At 34.6% G+C, this 18,732-nt stretch overlaps 2 protein-coding genes across 2 annotated transcripts; one reads left to right on the top strand and one right to left on the bottom strand.

Annotated features, from left to right (window-relative positions):
- The first annotated feature begins 4,897 nt into the window (after positions 1 to 4,897).
- Positions 4,898 to 7,477, top strand: LOC121225108 (embryogenesis-associated protein EMB8). Its single transcript, XM_041109048.1, has 8 exons — positions 4,898 to 5,461; positions 5,605 to 5,733; positions 5,816 to 5,947; positions 6,063 to 6,205; positions 6,304 to 6,401; positions 6,629 to 6,723; positions 6,837 to 6,890; positions 7,058 to 7,477. The coding sequence occupies exons 1-8, from the start codon at positions 5,063 to 5,065 to the stop codon at positions 7,214 to 7,216; spliced, it is 1,209 nt and encodes a 402-aa protein (XP_040964982.1). The 5' UTR covers positions 4,898 to 5,062; the 3' UTR covers positions 7,217 to 7,477.
- Positions 7,478 to 7,692: 215 nt separating this feature from the next.
- LOC107920070 (uncharacterized) lies at positions 7,693 to 11,694 on the bottom strand. Its single transcript, XM_016849587.2, has 3 exons — positions 11,018 to 11,694; positions 10,084 to 10,212; positions 7,693 to 9,755 (listed from the first exon to the last, which is right to left on the bottom strand). The coding sequence occupies exons 1-3, from the start codon at positions 11,378 to 11,380 to the stop codon at positions 8,193 to 8,195; spliced, it is 2,055 nt and encodes a 684-aa protein (XP_016705076.1). The 5' UTR covers positions 11,381 to 11,694; the 3' UTR covers positions 7,693 to 8,192.
- Between the last annotated feature and the right edge of the window lie 7,038 nt (positions 11,695 to 18,732).

The following is an 18,732-nucleotide window of genomic DNA, read 5'->3' on the forward strand; positions in this document are numbered from 1 at the left end:
TATTCAATTCTATTTTTATGAATTCTGTCATAAATAAGTATATGCTTCAGTGGTTAAGTGATTTGCAAGTGTGTTCGGGGTCTGGAGTTCGAACCCTTGTGCAAGCATTAAGGTGTATTTATTTTCTTTTTTTTTTCTTGCGTGTGCAGTGCATGAGATGTGTTAGGGTGGACTTGGGGTTTTAATTTGATTGGGAGTTGTGTAGGGATAAGGATGAATAAACCGTATTTATCTATTAGGGTTTTTACACGTCCCGAGGTGATGATGGGAAAACCTCACGCAATGGTGAGTTTAGGCAAATCCATATTGCAAATACGGAAATTCATGTGATGCCTTAGTGGCATCCAAATAGAGCCTTTGTGGTGTATTATGATTAGTCTTTGTGGCGTATTCTGATTAGCCTTTGTGGCGTATTCTGATTAGCCTTTGTGTTAGCCTTTGTAGTGTATTATGATTAGCCTTTGTGGTGTATTTTGATTGGCCTTTGTGACGTATTCGACAAAGTTTGTGGGGCGTGATCTGTTAAGCCTGAATAGCATAATCAGTATTTGTCTTTGTAGGCAATTTTGTAATGTCTATGTAGTGTAATTGGTGAAGTCTATGTAATAGAATTTGGTTAATCGTCTATGCAGTAAGATTTGGGAAAGTCTTGGGATTTCTTCGATGGAAAATTTTGTGATAAGGATCTGATAAGTCTATATTTAACTTGGCTTATTTACCTTTGGAATAAATGGAATAAGGTTTAAGGAGTGTATCGCGATTAAGGGTATGCCTCTACAGTTCTAAAGAAATTGTATGGTATCCGACAGAGTGGCTTGTTCAGGATATGGGCATATTTACATATATGAAAGGTGTAAACATTAGCTGGACTGAGTTATCTACACTATGAAGAGACAAATTTTGAGTTATTTGGTACCTGTCAAATGTAAGATCAGTTAGTTAAGTTATCCGCCAGAGATTAATATATGGGATCATCCAACATGGAGAAAGATATTCAACGTTTGTTTGAAGAAGAATGTTTAAATATCATTTGATAAGATTTGGGGATCAGCCAGACGTGAAATGAGAATTGATACGTTTAGTATTAAAGCTGGAGTATAGGAATATATCTGATAGTATAAAGTATTAGCCAAACACTAAAGTGTGATCCAAATTTCTTTGAGATGAGGAATACAACCAGAAAAGCTCCAAGGTATTTTGTGTTAAAAACTCACTAAGTTTGTATGAACTTACAAGTGTTTGTTCATGTTTTAAGTGTTAATGTACGAATGAGTTCGCTAGAGGGACCAAGCCAGGAGCGCGCCAAAATGGCGGTTTTAGTCACGGTATTATGCATACAAAGGACACCATAGTGTATAGTGTATACTTAAACAAAACCATTTGGAGTCCGTTTTAAAAATGTTAGGTGTTGTTTTTGAACTTTGATGCAACTATATAATATACAATTGTATCCTAAAAACCATAAAAAGAAATAAGAAGTATGTTTATGAGTACATATATGCCAATAGTTTAAATTTTAGCTATATGTTTATATGTGGTAGCATCTGAGATCCAGACTCGATAATTCGGGTCGAGTTAAGGGCGTTACAAATGTAACCTCCCCAACCCGGCCTAAAAGTTATGATCGAATTTGGAAGATTAAATTGGCCACCAGAATGACCTAGTAAAACTATCGAAGTTTTTAAAACAATCTTTCTAAAACATTTATTTACCTTAGAAGAAAAACTTAGTATGCTTCTAAAGATACAATATTGTTCCAAAAACCGATTGATTTTAATGTTTACTTAGTAAAAGTTATTTTCTATTTTTTTTCAAAAATCTCTTTTACATAATATCGCTGTGGAAAAGTGATATTCAATATAGTTTTAATGAAAACCATAATTTTATGCATAATTAAATCAAAATCCATATTTCAACAACCTAATCAACTTAAATGTCATACATGCCAAAATTAACCCAAAATTTAAGTCTCATGTCACAGTTCAAATAAATAGTACAATTCTCAAATAACAGAAATTATAAATAATACATCTAAAATGCTTTTATAAAATATATTCCGAGACAAGCCCTCCAAATGTCAAGTCCACATCTTAACCTTATGGGATATTTGTAAAGATAGAAATTAAGGGGGTAAGTTTAGAGAGCTCAGTGTGAGTCCAATCACAAGAAAATTGGTGTAAAACAATAGACAAAACATACAAAATAATAATTCTTAGAATAATCACAATCGTATAGCAATTCAGAGTATCAGTTTTTCAGATCAACACATCAATATAATATTCCAGAATTCACCGTTTTGCATGTACATGCTTATGAATGGCAATGTAATTTTAGTTTATCAGAAGAGATCCTACCCAACTCCGCTATACACCACAGTAAGAGTTCCCAAAACTCATCCATCCCTACACACTGCATTTTGGATAAACCACCACTAATTTGCAAATAAATTGTCAATAAAAAAAATATGGGTAAACCATCAGTATTTCCATATATAAAGTTTGCAGATAAACTGCCAGTAAGTTGTGGATGAACCACCAGTGTTTGCAAATTATTAAACTACCACTACTTCCTCCGTTCATATCGTCCCACCTCCATGCAATGCAATATGACATGCTTGTAACAGAATAGTGCAGAAACAATAGGCATACTTAACATGTATTCAGTAGGGCAAAAACAGTAATAGCAGTAATAGTTTATCAAAGTTACAATGACAGTAGTCATGTAACATTCACATATCATACAATATAACAATAGCAATTCAGTCATTAAATCACAGATTCTAGAATATACATAATATCAAGGACTCAATTGAGTAAATAAAAACTCTAAAAACAATTCAGGGACTATATAAGGACTAAACTGAATAATTCATAAACTTTTGGGTAAAATTGTAAAATAAAGATCACACCGCCGTGTGGCCAAGCCGTGTAGAAGGGTTACACTACCCTATGGCCAGGCCATGTAACAATTTGAGGTCATGTAGAAAATGATGAATTAGCCTACAGGAAGGACACGGTTGTATGGTAGGCCGTGTAAAAGGCTGAGGTCATGTGGAAGACGAACTACCCTACAATTTAAAGGGGCACATGGTAGACTGTGTGGCCCTAAACCTACACACGATCACCACCGATTCACTTGGAAAAAGCACACACCTTTCACCACAAGCCCGATTGGCGTTCCTTACAATCAATTTTGATTTAATTCACCTAGATTCGGTTCTTCAACGGTAAATACACACAATTAATGATTGGTATCAAGATTTGGGCAAGATTATCAAATATTGGTAAGATTCGAAAAATAATTGATTAATCGAACGAAATTTAATTATCGAAACGGATGCACTTACTGATCTTAGCAAAGGTAACATATGATAACGACGAAAACTCTAATCACCGTTAGAAATTGAATGAATGGGGGTCGATTTAATACGGGGAAGAAAAATAATTGATAGTTCAAAAGTAAAAATTATGGGAGAAAAAAAAAAGAAAAATAAGATGGAGAGCAAATTCTATTAAGATTTGAAAAGAGGCAAGATGTAGAATCTAACTAGGAAAAAATGGGTTAAATACCTAGGGCTTATAAACCCTAGGGTGACAATGGTAAATATCCCAAAGTTTGGCCAAAATTAAAAGAAATGAAATGGCGAAAGAGGGACTCAACCTAAGACCTCTAAGAAGGGAACTAGTACTTAACCATCAAGCCTAAGGCTCATTTCTTATTTAATTTTAATTCCTAACCGTATATATTTTGGGTGTGACAAACATGATTATACATTTTGTCAAAAATTGATGTTTAGTTATTATATTTAACACTTCAAAAGTTAAATCCTTTCAAATTTTTTATTTGAATTTTTAGTTGATACACGTTTTTTTTATGAAAATACAAAAAACTGAGAACTTATTAAGTTGGCTAATATGATGCTATATAAGATTGAGCAAAAATATAGTTGATAATTTTTTTTTAAAAAGACTGTAAATAATTTAATTAAAATATTTAAATTGAGAAAAAAATATTTTTTAAATATAAAAAGTTAAATTTTATATTTTTTTAAAAGTACATAGAAAAAAATACCATATAATTATATAAATCATATAAAAATATTGAATTATAAAATATATAAAATGATAAAATAATTAGTTTGTTGAATTCTTCTTTATATTAGCATTGTAACAATATTTTTTAAAATCTATTTTTAAGCCAGACACTGCAACGTTGAAGGAACAAAGATTATTGATTATATTTTTTGAAATATGCTATTAAATTTGCTTGCACACATTTTAATATTTTCGGTTTAACATTATATTATTAAGTTTTTTTTTTAAATGGTTTATATCTTCCCAAATATTGTTTCATGAACAATTTTAATTAATAAACCAATATTAAATAATAACAATTTTATAAAACTAACGAGCAACCCGTGCATCACACAAGATAGTAAATTAGCTTTATAAAAAATCACAATCTAGAGGTATTCAGGGTTGGACCGATCTTAAACATCATATTAACACATTTTTATAGTAGCTCAAGCTTAGCTAGACCTAAAATATGAACCTAATTTTTTGCTCAAATCCATTCATATTTATAAATAATAAGTCCAAGCCTATTTTAGGTTATCAAATACTATTTTTAATATAATATTTTAATGTTTTCTTTATTTATTAAAATTTTATATATAGAGATAATGTTACTATTATATATTACTATATATTTAATTTATTTGTATATGTTATAAATTTTATAAAATATTAAAAATCTAAAAACCAGCTCGGACGTTGAATGCTTATATTTTAAAGTAACTTTGGAATTGAACAACAGGGTTAGTGAGACCCTCTCTGTTGTGTCATTTCCATGGGGTACATGCAATAAAAACGTGACAAAATGGTCCCAAGCTCAATCACGTTGTCAAAATTTTCTTCATGAATAATAATGTAATGAACTCAGACAAAATCTGTCTTTTCTTTTGCTCAGATCATACGAAATCTATGTTCACGTCCTGTCAGCCACACAACTTTAAAATCTAGTAAATGCATAAGTCTAGGACAAAATCTGGGCTAACTCCAATATGGCGACTTCTCCCTTGTCTCTCACCTCCAAACCACCATCAATCACCCGTCTACGCCACCAACGTCCACCACTAACCACCGTCCGTGTCAGTGCTGCAACCGTCACTACAACCACCGGGATGCCAGACCACCACCACCCTTCACTCGAAATCACTGGTGGAGGAGCTGATCGCTTTCTCCCTGCTTTCAACACCCTTCACCTTCCTTACAAGCCTTTCCCCATCATTGGTTGGAACCGCCATCTTGAGACCATATTTGCTGCCTTCTTCCGTACTGTCCCCGAAGTTAAGTACCGCCGTGAGTGCCTCCGGACCCAAGACAATGGCACCATAGCCTTGGATTGGGTCTATGGCGACCACCGCAGCTTGCCTTCCGACTCTCCGATCCTCATTTTACTGGTTTGTGTATTATCTGTTTTAAATACCCTTTTGTTTAATTCGATGAAAGGAGGGAAAAGTATTCAATTTCAGGGGTTTGATTTTCTACCCTTTTGTTTGGTTGGTGGGAAAAGTTGAATGATTATTGAAATTGAATGTTGCAGCCAGGGCTAACTGGAGGGAGTCAAGATTCATATGTGAAGCATATGCTGGTGAAAGCTAAGAGCAAAGGCTGGAGGGTTGTAGTGTTCAATAGCAGGGGCTGTGCAAATAGTCCTGTTACTACTCCTCAGGTACTATACTACTAATAAATTGCTTTCTTACGGATTTAAATTACGGTTGCGGACTTATACTCATTTTATCCTTGATTTGCAGCTCCAAACAGCTTCATTCACAGCAGATACTTGTCATGTAGTAGATCATGTTTCATCTAGGTACCCCAAAGCAAGTATTTATGCTGTTGGTTGGTCTCTTGGAGGCAATATCCTTGTCAATTACTTGGGAAGGGTAAGCGAAATACGGTTTTTTTTTTTTAAGGTCCGAACATATATCGGACATAAAATGAAAAGTCTGAATAACATAACCCGCCTCATGTATAAGTTATTAAATTTTTGGCATGCAGGAGCACCATAGGTGCTCTCTCTCTGGTGCTGTATCACTGTGCAATCCTTTCAACTTAGTGATTGCAGATGAAAATCTCCGAAAGGGCTTCAACAATATTTATGACAGAGCACTTAGGGGAGGTCTTTCTAGAACTTTTGACAAGTAATTATACATGAATTTCCTCTTACTGTTAATTGCATTAAAATTTGAAGATATCCTTTTTTGAGTCCATATAACATGAAATGATTCTACCATGCTAGACATGCTTCCCTCTTCGAAGAAATGCATGATGAATATAATGTCCAAGCGGGTTTGAATCCTCGTACCGTACGGGAATACGATGAAGCAATAACACGAGGTATGTTTTTTCTTACATCAAACCTGTGTTACTCGAACTAGGGATCGAGTGAGTATCGAATATGATATGGGTTTGATATCATTATGTATCCAATGAACATTGATATGAAACTATGACCTTAGCATCAAAGTAGTTTTGCTTTCCTTTTTTTCCTTGCTTTTCAAGCAATGTCTGTTTGATGACAGATTTAACAACTGACTAGAGTTGCTATGTGTAACACATTGCAGTGTCATTAGGTTACAAGTCAGTGGATGAATATTACTCAAATTCATGTAGTTGTCATGTCGTACAACATGTCCGGATCCCTTTGCTTTGCGTCCAGGTAGCTTTGTGGGCAGTTCATACTGTGATTGGTTTTGGTTTCAAAAGTTTAAAACATTGATTTTCAGCATCCATTATACTTTAAAAACCTGATTCATTAATGGTGTTTTGCAGGCTGCAAATGATCCAATTGCGCCCATTGAGGCAACTCCTTACTCAGATATCAAGGTAAGTGTAGGTCATCCTGTGACTCATTCTACCATACTAAATGTTTAATCAGCATAGATGCTTGGCATCCCAAAAACATGTTGGAAAATCCGGAGTATCCTATTCACACTAAAGAATGTCTCCATTGACTTCCATAACTAATGAAGTGTACTTTCTGATGTTTTAAGGACAACTCGAACTGCATGCTGATAGTAACACCCCAGGGTGGTCATTTAGGCTGGGTTGCCGGTGATGACGCACCCTTTGGAGCTCCCTGGACTGATAATGTGGTGATCGAATTCCTTGAACATCTGCAAAAGAATGCATCTAAACCCGAATCATCTTGAGCTATGGAGATAGAAAACTCTGCGGCAGGATTCAGAGGGCTTGCATCAAACAATAACTAGAGTAAGCAAAGAGCATCTGTACACGTTGTAAACATCTAATCTTTGAATGTACAATCATAACATGTGAGCTCCATTAGAAAAAAAACTTGAATGATCTGATTCACATTGTTCATGGAGATTAGTGAATCATACATTATGTTCAAGAAATGTGTTACTGAACATCGAAAACGATCAGAGGAACTTTGACTGATCATTTTCCAATCACTTCCTTCAATAGTTGATGAACTCAGGGGTCTTGAATGCTAATAATAATCCAAAGTTTGTTGTATTGTGAAAAGGATATATGTGCTGATGAGAGAGCCTGACCTTTTCCTGTATTTAAGGAGATTTATATTGAAATTGGCAGAATCAGAGTGAAAACAGTGTAAAGAACGGAAAGGCAATTAAAGAAGAAAACAGGTGGTGGGATGCATTGCTGTGGGAAGAAGAAACTTTTATTGCTTTCAAATTGCAAAATGAGGATCTTGACTCCATGAGTTCTGTATGAGAACTACATCAAATCTTAGCTACAAAAAAATGTTATTATTTTCAGTCTACCATGAATCTTTTTCCCTTGATATCCTCGGATCTAAGATGACAATACAAAAGGCGTACCTTGCTTTCTCAATTACAAAGAGAATCGACTATGCTACCATGCAGAATCACAGCTACAGATGAAAAGATATAAGACCAACTGTTTGATCAACAGCATCATCCAAAGATATCATCATAAGGAACAAAACCAAACTCTCAGTGTAGCATGAGCTAAGGAGCAAGAACCGGAAAACCCAAGAATTGATAAATTTATACATGATGCCTGTTTTAGCATGCTCCTTCCAACTTTTAACCAATTTTGAACTGGAAGCAGAAGGTGCCTAGTGTCTGATGGATGTATTTGGCTACCGTGATGAATAAGCTTCGCAGTTAAAATCACCATCTACTTAATCTTCTGCTTAATGACATGCCGCAATTGGACCTTCTGACTTTCGGTTCTTGCCTCCAAAAGTTTTGCCTTCAAACTCTTCTTCTGTACACCGCGAGGCCATTCAATGCACCCTTTCATCCCCTTCATTATGTGCGGATGACCCAGGTCAGGTGAACTCCAATGTCCCACCAGGTCCAAGGGGCTGAACCCACCATTATCTGACCCTTTATCTGGGGACATGATACTGCCGTTACACTTCCTTCCATCAGAAAGCCTTCCATTGGTTCCTTCTACTGAGATTACCTTGAAATGTTCTTCATTTTTTGGGACTGATCTCCAAAGCCTCACAATGGGCGACACCTTCTTCAACTGTCTTGCAGGCAAGGAACAAACTTCGCTAATTTCTGTCACTGGGGTATCTCCTTCCCATTCAGTTCCACTCCCAGAGAGATTGCTGTGCCGATGAAACTTATCTGCAGATGCAGCACTCCCTTTCGGTGAATAACTTGAGCCTTGACCCTCAATATGGCTGATAGTTTCCCATCCACTCTCATCTTCTTCAATCTCATCTTTCTGATCACCATACAGATTCGAATGTCTCAGATTACCGTCTTTTTTCATCATATTCATTTCAGCACTTGCCGTATGAACTTTAGAGGCATGGCTGGCTGGACTACATGCAACAGATGGTTCAGTTTCCCTTTCATTGGCCTCAGCTAACACCACATCTTCGAGAACAGCAAAAATGTCATCAGGGTTTGCCGACTCATATGCAAATTCCTTGATTTCTTCGACATTAACTGAAGCAGAAGCTTGTCGAAGTGATTCTGCTTCTCTCATATCTTTCACATCCAGAGTTCCGGTCCTTGACCTTAGAAAAGTATCTAAATCTACAACAAGCTTGTTCATCTGTGAATACCTTTCTTCAAGTGCTACTTTTGCATCAATGAGCTTCATCTGTACACGTTCTTCACGCCAGACCTCGGCCATCTGCAACATCTTTCTTTCCTCATCGACTTCGTCTCGAAGCTTCATGGAATCTCTCTTTAATGCTTCCACTTCAGTCTTGTCTTCTCCAATTTCCTTAGCAAGCTCATCGCATACTTCTTCAATTAGTTCTCGGTCCTTTCTTTCCTTTTCATAGTCCTGCATATATTGCTTTGCTGATAACTTGGCAGCAGCCAGCTCTTTCACCAATTTGGAACTGACAATCTCAAGTCTCTGCCGGTTTTTCTTTTCCCAATTCAAATCAGCTTTGACATCATTGACAAATGCACGTATTTTCTCATGCTCTCTGCTTCGCCACGCAGCTCTTTCCTCACTAACTTTTCTCAAGAAGTGCTCATGTTTCTTCTTTGAGGACCAGCACTCAGTTTCAAGCTCCTTGATGCGAACTCGAGCCTGCTCTAGCTCAGCTTCAAGGGCAGAAACAATTGATACTGCACTTACTTGCTGGTCAATACGCTTCATGCGACTATAAATTTGCCGTACCTCATCTGTTGTTCTGAAGCAGACAGGATCCCACTTCGTTGCCCCCTCCATCGCAGAGTTTGAAAATTGAATTAAAGGCTCGACCTTAAAAAGGAGAAAAGTAGCTTAAGATCAGAAGAGTAAGAAATCAATTAATTTTCATACCAATAAATTCTGCATTTATCTGGGACCAAGGCTTTCGCGTTGGTAACATTTGAGATGCCGAAAAGAACAAGAACATTTTATTTTCTTTACAAGATCATCAAAATGGAACCTAACAAATCCCACTAAGAGAAACTATAGAATGCAATGCACGACACATTTGCCGCACGAGTGAGATACCAATGGTTTGGTTTTCTATCAATGTTTTACATATTGATCAGATCATTACAAGTTCAAGATTGAACGGTGAAGCTCAAGGAGGCAAGCATACCTTACGCCGAAAGCTGTTCTTTGCAGGAGAGACAGAACTAGGGCTTTGTAATGGATCCTTTGGCTCTGAACCATAGAATTTGTCCTTGTGATGATAAAGAAACGGGACACCGATAAAACCGTTACCAGCCTGCAGAAAATTACAAGGTAATTAAACTCATAAGGTCCTAATAATGAATCAAATTGCTTAACTACAATAAATCAATCAAGACACAGAAAAGTATATCAGTAAAAGCAGAGCAAGCAGAAGAACATTCAGATGTAATTTAAACAAATTATCAAATGTATAGAGGATCAAGCAAATAGTAAATGTCAACTAATCTTATAACCCTTTTTCAAAGATAATATCCATAGAAAGCCTGTAAAATACTACTCATAAAAGCCTCTCAGAATTATGACAATAAAAACCAGACCATAGCTTACAATGACAAGAAACTTCAAACATGATCAATGCATCAAAAAGGTGATTGTCGGAAATGATCATATGTGCAATATCAATATATCAAAATTTTTTTTAATGTTTTTAAAAGATCTTGCGTCTTACCGCAATACCAATATCCCGGAGATGTATTAATAAAGGTGAACTTTAAGAAAAATGAAAAGTCCATTATATTATACAAAATCTTATCAATCATTATAAAGATCATTTTCTTGGGCTAGCAAAAGTAGAAAGCTTCATTTTCTTGGCATGCAGGCAAAATCTAAAACATTATAAAGATCAGCGTTATATATATACAAGTTCACTTTTAAAAATTGAAAATAACACTTTAACAATGATTGTATTATAAAAGAAGAGCATTATTTTCAGTATTAAAGCTTCAAACTTAAGCAGAAAATTATCCAAACAATCACACTTCTTCATCACATCATTCCCATTGTAACAAAAATAAATAAAACCACAGATCTTTGAGCCAGAAAAGGTTGAAATATCTCACCTTCAACCCCAACTGTTCCCTCCTCCTCTCTCCCCCACCCAGCGTCACCGTCTCTGGCAACTGCAACCGCCACAATCCACCTGCAAGCTTCCTCGCTGACACAGTTGAAGTTCCTTTCCTCCGTCGTGCACGACCACCATCCTCCTCCTCCTCGAGCTCCTTCTCAACTCCACCGCCTTTATCTCTCACTCTCTCCCTTTCCTCCATCTTCCATTTCAACAACGGCGTCTCCGGCCTGCTCCGCCTCCCAACTACCGCTGCACCGACCCTCTTCCACCTCGTGTTCCGTGTCGTCCGCTTCCTCGTCGGCTTGAGATCCGCGTCCGCCGGATTCCTTCCCGAAAATGTCGTCGGTAAACTCATTTCCACTGTCACCTTCTTCACTCCGAAACTCAAACCTCTTCCATCAACATTCCGAAACCAAATAACATAAAATAAAGAGAAACAAATTTCCAACTTCACGTTGAAAACAAAACAATACTTTGTAAATTTAGTTTGTGAAAAACTCCATTTCTCTTTCAGTGAAGTCTCTGAAAGTGAATGAAGGTAGTGAGAGATAGGGGTGAAAAAAAAGCTGAACTAAGACAGGATAAAGAGAGAGAGGCAGAGTTGATGTTTTTCTACTTTGGTTGTTTCTGAAATGGAGAAAAAAAAAGAAGACGTGGTCTTGATTGTACAAAAATACGGTAATACATTTTACTGTATTTTATACGGTCAACATATAATGTGGAATTAGATACGTTGTCGCTTACTTACTGTTTGATTACGTGCTTTGTGATTCCAACGCTGTGGACAATCTAAATTGAACTTAGATACGAAGAAAATATATATTCATGGTCAAATTGTGTTATTAGTCCCCCTACTATGCATAAATTAAATTATATATGTATTTTATTTTCTATACAATTTTTAATTTTAAAATTTTAATCTGCAACCATAGTTCAAATCATTATCTAGAATTTTGATGAATAATATATTAGGGATTAAAATTTCAATTTTAAAAAAAGTTAGGAAAAAGTATGATAATCACATAAATTTCATCCGTCCGTGAATAATGGTTTATTAAAAAGCATGGGGCATTTTTAGAGAAATCCACGTGGGATTCGAAATAACAATTATCATTCTTAATTATTCCTTCGGAAGCAGACGAATTGAACCCACATGGGGTGGGTTGATGTTCGTGCCTAAAGGAAATTGAATAATATATTATGCCCTTTTTACTTAGCAAATATTAGATCTAATCTTAATTAATTAACCCTTCAAACAAGTTAATAGTTATTTTGGGAAAGAGTAGGGTTCAACCAAATTTATGATGCTCCAACGCAAATATTTTTACTCAGTTTGATGGAGAGCTTGAATTTAGTTAATTTATAGGTGGATATTAAAAAGTGATATTTAATAAATTTAAGTTGAATCAATTCAATGGGGTTTAAACTGGTTAAAAACAAGCACATTAAAAGAGGGTAAGATTTAAAACTAAGTAATCCAAAGTGATAGAGTTGCCCCAAAGTTTATGCGGCCAAGATTGTGGGGCACCCAAGAACCAGACTTCAATAATATTTGTTCCAAGTGGGGGTTTTCATGGGACTTGTGGTCAATCAATGGCCCACTAGTGTTTCAATGCCTTATAATTAAGCTGCATATAGTAAAGAAAAAGGCAAATCAAATCTTACTTGCTAGCAATGTGCCCAAAAGACTAGGGTACTATCACCCATGGCAGCATTCAATTACTGAAAAACATGACAAAAACACATTTATGATCGCAATTTAAATCCTATCGTCTTTTGTACTAAGAAGACCCCAAAAGATGGCATAAAAAGGAAACTTAGAGAAGCGTGCGCGGTTTGGACTGCATTTGTTAGATGGTGGGCATCCTCTGTGGTCATTTCTGAATGTGTGTAATTGGATAGTCTACACCATCTTCCATCAAGCTGGGAATTGAGTGACAAAATGAGAATGCTATCAAGCTTTAATTCATGAGTTTTGAGCCCGTTCCCTAGAGGAGCCTTTCTGCAAACACCAAATCATCATCACTCTATTTCATTCAAACAAAATCTTATTTTCATTATATCCTAGTCTATTCCATCCTGACAACAATCATACATTTTAACTTCATCCTTTTACATTTTTCAAACGCTTCTAGCTAATTATACTGAACTAGAGATAGTAAAAAATAACCTAAAATCAATAGGTTCTAAGTTAATCCGACCTGATAAGATTAGTGTTTCATTTTCTTTTTCTTTTTTTGAAATCAAGTTTTTGGTCGAGTTAGATCAAGTTTAGCATGAAATTGCCCTCATAATATATATATAATATTAATTCGGTTAAAAATCCTTAAAATTTATTGCTACCAACATCATTTTACCACATTTACTATCATTTTACACTATTTCTTTCCTCTCTTTTTAATTTTCCCAAATTTCCCTCTCATTTTTATTCCTTATATTTTTTCCTTTTGTGATGTAATATATATTTTTTATTTAGTCATCTCAAGCATGGTTTTTGTTGCAAATCATGAACACAATAAATTCTATGTTTAACAAAAAAAAAAACCACATCAAATTCAATGGGGGGAGTGATGCCATTTATTTTTAATTTAATCAATCACATTTTCAAAAAGAAAAAAGTTTGAACTCGAGCAGGTTGGATCAGGTATACAATTAATTTTCGAGTTCAAGTTTCGAATGAGCTAACTTTATTTTTAAATCAAAGTCGGATTGAAGACAAGACGTGACGATAGAATACCGAGTCGGGGCAAGGCGGGAAAAAATCAGACCACCCCATTGCCATCACTAACGAACTGATGTCTAGGGGTGATTAATCGACTAATTCGATCTAAAAAATTCAATAACTAACTTAATCAACTTTCCTTTTTTAAAAACAAGAAAGCGAATTGATTTTCCTATAAATTTGACAAAACCAAATAGACATTTTTGGTTGATTCGAACAGGAAACCAACTTAACCAACATTATATTTTATTTTTTAATTGTGAAATTATTAAGCTGATAATATTGTCTTGCTTTTAAGGTAATGAGATTTTGACCCCATAAAATTAATAAAATGGTTGTTTTAAAAGAATAACTTTTTTTAAAAAAATTAAATTTAAGATTTGAAGATAATATGCTATTAGGTTTAGTATTTTTAAGTTTAATTTTTTAGTATTATGTATAAATTATTAATTCATTTTAATTTTTGAGTTTTAGGCATTGGATTTGGGTTTATGTAATGGATTGGATTTAGATATATATATATTGCTTAATTATTAATTGATTCAACTTAACTGTTTTACTAAACCTCCCAAACCGACCTACAACTTAGTCATTTTCACTCGAATTTTGTACACCCTCCCATCAACTGCCCTTAATAAATCTATACCGAACTCTACAGGAAAATGCTTACCATTCTTTAAACTCATAAGCGGTGCTATAAAATTTAAATGGACTAGTCAGTGCTAAAAAGAAGTTGAAAACATCAAGAATTGTGTCTTCTCATCACCCATGCTTGCAACGCTAAGCCTACAAGAGCCACTCTACGTATACCTCTCTATCGTAGATGAACCACTGGTAACAGTTCCCCTTAAACACTTTCATGACTTATAAATCCTAATATACTACATCAAGGAGAACTAAATTACACCAAGATGGAAAAACTTGTTTACACATTAGTTGGTGGTAGCACACAAGTAATGAGCATATTTCCAAGTGCACCCAATTATCGTTTTATCGGATGCCCTGCTGAAAGACATTTTAGAAAAGATAGTTCCTCAAGAAGACTGATAAAATAGAGTGTAGAATTTAGTAAATTTGGTCAACAATTTCAGCTTAGTCAAGCAATCAAAGCATAAGCTCTAGCAAAAATTGCACTTCTAAAAACAATGCCAACAACCCCACCAACACATAAAATAGCTAAGAACATGTATCTTGTGATAACCCTAATTTATAATGACATCATCTATCACAATGCAACAAATCCGTATACTGTACCTTATTTGCGAGAGTAGGCATACTACTCATCTATCCCTAAGGCCAAGAATGAAAATATTGCCTTGTATTCTCCTTCCCCGCTTCAAATAATATTGTCTTTAAGTATGAAGCATTGATCATTGGCTTATAGCTAGCCAAAACTGTATACACACATGTTATAGCTTCTGTTGATTCGTAATTGGTAGCTCAACAACTCAATGGAAACTATGACATTAGAGAGCCTACTTTGGTGAAATATCTTCAAATATTGAAACATCTTGCCACTTGTTTCAATGATATCACTGTTGGAACTTTAACTATTTGGGATACCTTTGTTTCACTCATTGTTCAGACAACACTCGGGACAACATGTTAGGACAACTCTTGGGATAATGAGTTAGGATAGTTAAAGTGAAGTGAATATGTTGGCATTTTTTACTTGGTTCAACTTGGTTAGTTTTCTATCAACAATAATTCTTGGATTGAAGGTACAGTTATTTTTTATCTTGCCGGTCAATTTTATTTTGAAGAAGAGAAGGGAGAATGGTTATTGATTCAAATTATCCTATCTTTATCTTTCAAGTGAATTTGAAACTGATGAGACACTTGCATTTATGAAGGAACTTGTGGGATAATTATTAAAGATAATTCAAGAGATAAATTTAACTTTTAACTAGGAGTTTTAAGCTTATTAAAATGCTCCTGAAGAACTCTTGTATCAACTTATAACTAGGAGTTTTAAGCTTAACGAAATTTTTATACTGTATTTCTATCATACAGTAGAACATAAAATAATAATAAAAATAAATTTTTCTGACTTCAGATTTGTGATCCCGAAACTACTATTCCGATTTTACTAAAAACGGACTGTTACAATACTATTTAAGTTTTTAAGGTGGACAGTTGCTTCATAAATTATAAAGAAATATATTATAAAATTTAAATTAATTATATGAATTAAATAATAAAAAGTGAAATAGAAAAACATATGTTAAAAGTGTGGTGGAAGGAAAGAGAAACATAATTTCTCATCTTCTTCATACACTCGATCCACCATAGGAGAAAAAGGATGCTTTCAGCCTAGGGACTTTGAGTTTTAAGCAACAAATTGATTAGTTCAATTTAGTCATTTTTCTTGTAAATTTTATTTTTTGGAGATCGAGGGAGCTTAATCTAGCTAGCCCATGTCTTAATTTGTTAAACTGTTGAAGTTTGAAAGTTTCAATAGTTGAGAATTGAAAGTTGTAGGTATTAAATTTATAGATTTTAAGCTTAGAGATGAAAAATGGCTAAATTGTGAAGTTAATTGGTAGTTTTGTGCAATAGAGACTAAAATGCATAAAGTGTGAAATTTGATATAGAAATGAGAAATAGGAGGTCTTAAATAGACAATAGGGAAATTGAAATTTAAATCTGAGTTTTAATATGAAAGATATGTTAGTATTGGGTTTTAGGACTAAATTGAATAAATACCAAAATATGTAAGACTTTAAATTTAATTGTGAATTGAGTTGGAAAATAATATTGTGCATTGATGTATTAAGGAATGGGGAAGTCGAAAACCAGTGATGAGTAGTTTGAGTTTCATAAGTGTTTCTATGAATTAACACTTATCTTATTTTTTTCATAATTTCATGTTATTATACCTTGTACACTACTAAAGTGAACTTTTGAGGTGAATTGAAAAGATATGGAATTTTGAACTTGAGTACTAAGATAAGTACCAAAGTGATTAGAATTATAATTATTGGAGCTAAATTGGATATGAAGTTGTGCAGAAACATTTTGAGTATACTAGTCAAGATTTGAATACGTATTGATTATTGGACATACGATAAGTGGCATAGGTGGTTGATGCAGTAATGGACTAGAATTATAGTAAGCCATTGTTGTCGGACAATCCAGCATGGCAGGTCATCATCACTAGGCAACCCAAGATGATATAAACGAGTTAAGAAACCATCGTTGTTGGGTAATTCGAGGTGATAAACCATTATTGTCGAGCAGTTTGGGATGGCAAGTAATCATTGCCGGGTAACCCGGGTAAATGAATTAAGGAAACATCATTGTCGGGCAATCCGGGATAGCAAGTCATCATTGCCAGGCAATCCGAAATGACATTTTAAAGTGAACAAAAATGGGCTTACGAGTTCGGATGTCAGTGGAAGCATAATACGAATTTGTGTTCTTTAATATTGAAGTGAAAAAGAAAGAAACAATGACCAAATTCATATTGAAACTTAATGGCATGAATTTGAATGTTAATCTAAATAAATGTGGATTAAGTTGATTTTGCTATACTATCTCGATTTAGAAAGATATATTGAATTATCTACTCATCATGAAATTTACTCTTTGTCCATAGGTTAGGTTTATAACTACGTTTCAGATTTCACTTCAACATCTAACCAAGACCCCAGACTCCCCAAAGTTTGTGCTCCTTTTTGGTTATGTAAATTTGTCATGTACCTAGAGTTGTCATTTTGAATTTTAGATGGTTGGTGAATGTTTGGAATTATGATTTATATGCTTTAGTGAATTATTAACATCTAGTTCTTGTTGTTATGTATACTTTGTAGGGCATGTTGTTGTGAGTTTTTAAAGGATGTTGATTTTATATATATGTATAAATGTGGTATTGAGATTATTTGAAAATTGAAAACGGTAAAATGTTTGCATAATATTATGGTATGTGTGATAGAAGTTGAATATATATATTGAGAAATAGCATATGTCATGTTTTGTTTGTGAAATGGTGCCAATGAGGCATATTCGTTAGTTGGTTAAGAGATTCTCACATTATATGCTCTAGTTGAGTTTTGGGAATGTTAAGATTATTGGTAGGTTTTGTTAAATGATTGATAAGTACATAGGTTATTATATCTAGTAAAGTGTCCTTTTCATGAGTAGCTTGTATGGCATTTTAGTTGGTTAAATGGATGCATTAGGATGTGTTTAGATTGATTATATGCATGTTCAAATGATCAAATGTACACCAATTGAATTGGTAGTTGTTTGGCATGAAATTTGATAATTCAAATACACTTTTTGTACCACACGGTCTGGCCACATGGCTATGTGTCACACACGGGTTAGTGACACAATCGTGTGCCACTAAATTGTAGAATGCATATATATATAGCACACGGTTTCAGAATATCACACAGGCTGGCCATATGCCCGTTTGAATTTCGTAGTTTTTGGCCACTGAAATTTTACACGGTCGTGTGATTTTCTAATGAATTTTTGCATTTAGGTCCACACGACTTCAGTGAATTACACGACCTGGATACACAATCGTTTGAAATCCTTTTCCACACTATTACAGCTTGCCACACGGCCGTGTGACCCTTGTTTGATGAAATTTTCATACTTCTTTTAAGTTTTCAATTACATCCTTATTTGTTCCTGAGTTGGTTTAAGAGCTTTCGTAAGCTCGATTGAGACTCAGATTTGTTTATAAATCATGTTTTGCTTGAACTATGAAATGTTTTATTGTTTAATTGAATGTTTAAAGTTAGATTTGTATGTAATATGCTTTGTTAACTGTTGTAGCATCCTATAACTCGGGTTCAACGACCAGACTGTGTGAAGGGTGTTACAGGTGTCGCCTTACGGAACACATCAAGTCGGATCGTTCTAAAGCTCACACTATTCTATCACCAAATCAGGGACTTTTTGGTCATTTTGAGTCTAGGATTGTGACATGTATATGTAAAGTGTCTTGATGTTATCTTAATGTATATAAGTTG

This window comes from Gossypium hirsutum, chromosome D13 (genome assembly GCF_007990345.1).
Source record: "Gossypium hirsutum isolate 1008001.06 chromosome D13, Gossypium_hirsutum_v2.1, whole genome shotgun sequence".
Lineage (NCBI taxonomy): Eukaryota > Viridiplantae > Streptophyta > Magnoliopsida > Malvales > Malvaceae > Gossypium > Gossypium hirsutum.

What these genes read in the sequence shown, in the direction of transcription:
- LOC107920070 (XM_016849587.2), bottom strand. Translation starts at nt 11,380, where the DNA reads ATGAGTTTACCGACGACATTTTCGGGAAGGAATCCGGCGGACGCGGAT. An exon ending in GGGAACAGTTGGGGTTGAAG is followed by an intron (nt 10,213 to 11,017) that starts GTGAGATATTTC and finishes AATTTTCTGCAG; the next exon opens with GCTGGTAACGGTTTTATCGG. An exon ending in AGAACAGCTTTCGGCGTAAG is followed by an intron (nt 9,756 to 10,083) that starts GTATGCTTGCCT and finishes CTCCTTTTTAAG; the next exon opens with GTCGAGCCTTTAATTCAATT.
- LOC121225108 (XM_041109048.1), top strand. Translation starts at nt 5,063, where the DNA reads ATGGCGACTTCTCCCTTGTCTCTCACCTCCAAACCACCATCAATCACC. An exon ending in TTGTCAATTACTTGGGAAGG is followed by an intron (nt 5,948 to 6,062) that starts GTAAGCGAAATA and finishes TTTGGCATGCAG; the next exon opens with GAGCACCATAGGTGCTCTCT. An exon ending in CGATGAAGCAATAACACGAG is followed by an intron (nt 6,402 to 6,628) that starts GTATGTTTTTTC and finishes AACACATTGCAG; the next exon opens with TGTCATTAGGTTACAAGTCA.